General features: G+C 35.6%; 1 protein-coding gene across 4 annotated transcripts in view; it reads right to left on the bottom strand.

The window, feature by feature from the left end:
• Nucleotides 1-375: 375 nt before the first annotated feature.
• CBFB (core-binding factor subunit beta) overlaps nt 376-6,000 on the bottom strand; it is a 57,398-nt gene continuing 51,773 nt past the window's right edge. For all 4 annotated transcript variants that reach the window (XM_021705766.2, XM_021705765.2, XM_044922156.1 and 1 more), the window contains one exon: nt 376-2,645. In XM_021705766.2, coding sequence (XP_021561441.1) covers nt 2,623-2,645 — 23 coding nt within the window. In that variant the 3' untranslated portion in view covers nt 376-2,622. The remainder of the gene's footprint in view (nt 2,646-6,000) is intronic.

The following is a 6,000-nucleotide window of genomic DNA, read 5'->3' as shown; positions in this document are numbered from 1 at the left end:
ATCCCAAGCTCACTCCGTGCTGAGCACAGGGTCTGGCGCAGGGCTTGATCACAACCCTGAGATCACTACCTGAGCTGAAACCAAGAGTCAGACACTCAACCTACTGTGCCACCCAGGAATCCAAGTCCTAAGTACGTTTGATATTGTGATATTTACATTAAAGGTTTTCTTTGGATTTGATATTGTGATATTTACATTAAAGGTTTTCTTTGGAATCAGCAGAAATGACCACTAGATGCCACTGTTGTTTTTTTTTTAAGGTTAAAAAAAAAAAATGAAAGAACATTTTGGAAACAAAAAAGTCAATTTTCGTATCAAAATGAGCACCAGAACAGAAATTGTTGGGTTATGTCAATGAAGAACCAAGACCTTTTTTTCACTACAGAGAAGTTTATTGTGAAAGTAAATGAAACATACAAACATACAGTATGGCTAATGGTGGCAAAAGCAATCTGGTAGCTTAAGGCAAGTTTTAATGGAGATGAATTTAGAAAAGATGATGCAATGATGTAATTTTGTTTAAATATAGATTATGGAAAAATATCAAATTGCATCAATAACTTAATAAAAGTTTTCAAAGCCTGCACTACTGGAGAAAAAGGGCTCATGATCTTAATGCCAGCATTAAGACAGACGGAAGCAGCACTGAGCTGAATGACAGGAAAAATCGAGTATTTACAGAAGGATGGCAATATGAACATTTAATAACATTTGATCTTAGTTACTGGTGGAATGAAAGCCCTTAGCTAGAAGCAATAGAGAAAAATGTACCATCATCATCATGTTATTAAAAAAATTAAGTGCAGAAGTCAAAAACCAAGGAGCTCTGTGATAAAGGAACCTTAAAACACCACTTTAAGGGCCACTTAAAAGGCAATTCCCTCAGGGGAAGTTAGGGCACTGAGTGTGTAAACACGTGAGCTGCACAACACTAAATACCAACCAAATTCATTCATAGTACTTAGTTACACAAGATCAGCATGGTCTTTTATGATGCATTATTGTTTATAACAATTTAAACACACTCCTTACCATGCATGACTTCAAATATATAACAAATATTTTTATTCTGAGATACAGGATATGTTTGTGAATTATAAGACCTATATACAATGAAAGTCACACCTCCCTCATCAGTCAAGTATATATATATATGTGTGTGTGTGTGTGTTTTAAATGCAATGACCTTATTCAGACTTCAGTTTCTTTTCTGAATTGACCATGTCAGTTTTTCAAACTCTTTAAAATAATGCCATTCTATTATGATAAAATATATTTTTGCAAAAATTCAGAAATGTAGTAACATTTAATGAATGTGACATGAAAAATATTTGTAAGGAGGTGCCAAATGACTTAGCACTTTTTTCCAGTCTTGTATTAAAAAAAAAAAAAAGTTGCATCCAATTTGACAGTGAGCCTATTTAAAAAATATTCTCATACTAATTCATCTCAAAAGGTTCTATTAATAGTCCTTTTGGAAAATACCATATATATAACCTGTGAGTTTTTTTTCCAGAGTAATTAATGAAGAAAATGTATCCTCTGCACAGATGAACATTTTCTCTCTAAGACTAATTTTTCATCACCCAGCACTGTTTTTTACAAAAGCATGCATTATAAAATACACATAAAAGCAGCTATCTTAAACATGATATTAATACAATATTACCTTGGTAGCTGATTCATCACTGTCTCCAGTTTAATATGCTGTTACATACATGAAGAAAGCTGCAGTATCCCTTTTCTGATTGACTTAAAAAAAAAAAATCCCTGAATAAAACAGAAGCCAGCCTGCGACTTCTTTAGGCATTTCAGTAGAGTATTATTACCATCTGTGGAGAATATCTCCACACAAACTCATGATTACAAAACAGAATGTAGAAGAGATCTGGGGCAGATTAGAGTTAATACCAATGAAAACATTTTATGTTTAAGGAAAAAAGAAAAAGGAGCTGATTATCAACATTTAAAAGGATACTGCAACTTTAACAACTGTAAACTTTGTGTTAAAAGGCTGTGGCAGACAGCTCTATGCTACTAGGTTTTTAGCTTGTTTAAAATAATGCAAACACATCAGCAGTTTTAAAATGCCATGAACTATAAAAACACAGAAACAAAACAAATAACCACGAGTGTCTTTCTAAAATGAAGCTGTGTAACCAACACATGTAAAATTCCAAAAATAATTAGAACAACTGATTAGGGGGAAAACCCTCTGATAGAAATTTAAACTTCCTGACTTGTTCTTAAATGACATAATCTTTTAAATTAAAATGGAGGAAAAAAAGAGCTTTACAAATGGATAGTTTCAACTCACTAAAATAATGCCAACAAGGTAAGCTTGCATAGAAAAAAATTCAAATTACTGGCTACATGCATACAAAATTAGAAATGCAGGTATTATATAATCATAGTGCAAAACCATGGCAGCTTGTGATGTCTTGTTACTGCCTAAGGTTGAGAAATAGAACGCAGTACCTCCAGTTATCACAGTTTCTGGTCTTTTAATGATTATTTCTGCCAACTAGAAACAATGTATTTGTAAAGATGGGTGGGCACATCTGCTGTGCTGCTAATTAACGAAGTTTGAGGTCATCGCCACCACCTAAATTGGAACCAGGACTAGGGTCTTGTTGTCTTCTTGCCTGCAACGACAAAATCATAATTGGGGGTCAAAACATGTTTTGAAAATCAAAGTGCTAGATAAATAAAGTATAAAGTAGCATTAAAAAAAACCAGTTTACAACTAAAAAATTTTCAGCCACTATCTCCATATGTAAGAGGAAAAAGAACAATTTAAATTAGGTATTACATATTTTGCTGAAGTTTCCATAAAAACCAAGAAAAAAATCTCATTATATTCAAAAGAGCATTATCAAAATATGTACTATGCATAAAAGAACAACAAATCTACATTTATAGTTCTTGGACTACAGGGTTAAACACATCATCCGTTCACCTTAGAATCAAAATTTCCCTTTTAATAGTACCTGATATTTATTGAGCACCAACTATATGCTGGGCACTGTTCTAAGCACTTTCCATGAATGAACTAATTAAAACCCTGTCAGCGGGACGCCTGGGTGGCTCAGTAGGTTAAGTATCTGCCTTCAACTCAGGTCATGATCCCAGGGTCCTGGGATCGAGTCCCGCATCGGGCTCCTTGCTCAGCGGGGAGCCTGCTTCTCTCCCTCTGCCTGCCCCTCCCTCTGCTTGTGTGCTCTCTCTCTAATAAATAAATAAAATCTTAAAACCCTGTCAGCAACCTATAACATAGGTGCTTATTTTACAGTCACACAAAAGTACACAGCGTACTAATGGTATGATTGAAAAATGTAGTAATGAATTTCATCTTACAGTATGCCATCTGTGCCACAGAAGTTTTAAATAAAAACCTCTACCTCATGTAATAAAATCATTACTATGGATAAAGTATTGTCTCAAAAGCAAAAATGGATGCTCTTAGAGCTTCCACTAAGAACAACCACTTCAGGGCGCCTGGGTGGCTCAGTTGGTTAAGCGACTGCCTTCGGCTCAGGTCATGATCCTGGGGTCCCGGGATCGAGTCCCGCATCGGGCTCCCTGCTCGGCAGGGAGTCTGCTTCTCCCTCTGACCCTCCTCCCTCTCATGCTCTCTGTCTCTCATTCTCTCTCTCTCAAATAAAAAAAAAAAAATTTTAAAAAAAAAAAAAAAAAAAAAAAGAACAACCACTTCAGGGAGGCCACCATCTAAGAGCAAGAACAAACAGAATTTTAACTGCTTTTGGTTATATACATAAAAGTTAAAGGCTAGGTTCTATTTCTCCAAAGTAGAAATAATGGACATGACTATACTTTACAGATACCTTTATTGCATAATTGCATAAATATGGAGGGAAGAAAGACCTGGAGTACAACACAAATTTTTGTTACTTAACAAGTGCAATTCTTAGAAAACAAACAAAACCTTCCCAAAAAACCAAGAGCAATTCTTAATAAATAAATTTAGATAAAACCTTAAAAAAAAAAAAAAAAAAGCAAAACTGGGGGGAAAAATTGCAGTCCTTGATCCACTTACATAACCAGAAGTATTTTTATGACAAAATTGACTAAGAGGTTTGACAATTATAGACACTGAGGTTTTCAAGTTCACTTTAGAATGACTAACATTTCCAGTTAAACTACCGATGGCAAATTTCTTAATAGAGAACATCTAACAACTAACAGGTTCTGTGTGACACTCTCTGCTACTATAAAGTTTTTCTTTAAACAAGTGCCCCTTTGGTCCACATACAACATTAATTCTCAGTCTCTTTCACAAATTCCAATGAGTGTTTCTTCCATAAGCTTTCTTTAGTGACTATAAATGGGAATCAAGCACAAGCATCTGATTGTTTACAGATCCTGGTTCTTTTAGCAATGGTTTTCCTATGTTAGACAATGGCGAGTCCATTTTACCAGTAGTTCAGGCAAAAAAGCTTGAAGTCACCCTAACATCTCTTTCTCTCACACTCAGTGGTGGGCTCTGACAGCTCTACATTAACAATGTCCTGAATCTGAGCGCTTCTGACTGCCTCCACCCCTAACCCTAAGTCCACGCCACCACCATTCTTCATCAGGATCTCGTCTGTAGTCACACCTCTGATAATAGATATATATATCTGCCAGTAATTGAGACCACCATGAAATCACCTGTGCAATCTTAAGCTAAATGGAATCATGTATTATAATCACCAAGTGATTCCTCATTGTCTATGTCAGTTTTCGGAAACAAATCTTTTTTTTTTTTTTAATTTTTAAAAATTTATTTATTCATGAAAGTCAGAGAGAGAGAGAGAGGCAGAGGCAGAGGGAGAGAAGCAGGCTCCCCGCTTAGCAGGGAGCCCGATGTGGGACCCGATCCCAGAGTCCTGGGATGGAGCCCTGTATCGGGCTCCCTGCTCAGCGGGAAGCCTGCTTCTCCCTCTCCCACTCCCCCTGCTTGTATTCCTTCTCTCGCTGTCTCTACAATCTTAAAACAAAACAAAACAAAACAAAACAAAAAGCATTCTTGACCTTCAAAGAAACATCTCAACAAGTCATACTTGTACTACATGATCAAGTTTGGTCAGAAGCTCCAGCAATGTTGTCATTTCTCAAGAGCATTATTGTTGTTTAGATAAAAAGGACACTGCCTTGTTCACTTTGAAACAAATCAAGTAAAACCCAACACTAACTTCTGTACTCTTATAAATTTTGATACATTCCTCTAGCAGATTTTAATTATTTTTATTAGCATACTGCTAACTAAATTTTAGCATATTTCTTTCAATTACTAGTCATGTTAAAGTTATGCTGCATGGTATGGACTGAAAAAGCTATGGAATGCATATTCATAAAAAAAAAAAAAAAACACCCCCAAAACAAAAAACAAACAACCACCCAAAAACAAAAAAACCACTTTAAGTTCCATACAAAATCAATGCTAAATGTAGTATAAGGACAGATCAATTCTGCAAAATCACAGATGGCGATATAAGCATCTGGGTTCAGTCAATGAAGGTTAGAAAGGGGCTGAGCAATGAAGAAACAGAGAAAAATCAATCCTAATTATATATTAACAAAACACTATTAACCTACCAATAATATTTTGTCAAAAGGATATTTCAGCTTTTGTCTTGGAATAGGAGTAGTTTTCAAATTACTTTAATAATAATGGGATAACTTCAAGTGAGTGATGGCCTTCATAAGCAGTAATCAGCAGCTGGAGTTCTCCCTTCTGTTCATGGCTGTGCCGAAGTTGCTATGGGTTTATTTGTTTAAAATGTATTTTGGTAAAGGCATAGAGAAGAGTAAAGTTGTCTTGTTATTTACTTGTGTTTGCAGTTTATTTACACTGTGAAGAAGTAATTAGGAAGATGTAATGAAGACACTGTGAAGGAAAAGCAAAAATAGGACAAACGAGAGAGCTGGGGAAGGACTTCAACAGAGGGTGAGAGCAGAAGAGGGAGGAATAAGAGCTGGGAGACTGGGAGGAAATGT

The sequence above is a fragment of the Neomonachus schauinslandi genome, chromosome 16 (assembly GCF_002201575.2).
Source record: "Neomonachus schauinslandi chromosome 16, ASM220157v2, whole genome shotgun sequence".
Taxonomy (NCBI): domain Eukaryota; kingdom Metazoa; phylum Chordata; class Mammalia; order Carnivora; family Phocidae; genus Neomonachus; species Neomonachus schauinslandi.
Note: the sequence above shows the minus strand (reverse complement) of the source record. Positions and strands in the feature narration are given on the sequence as shown.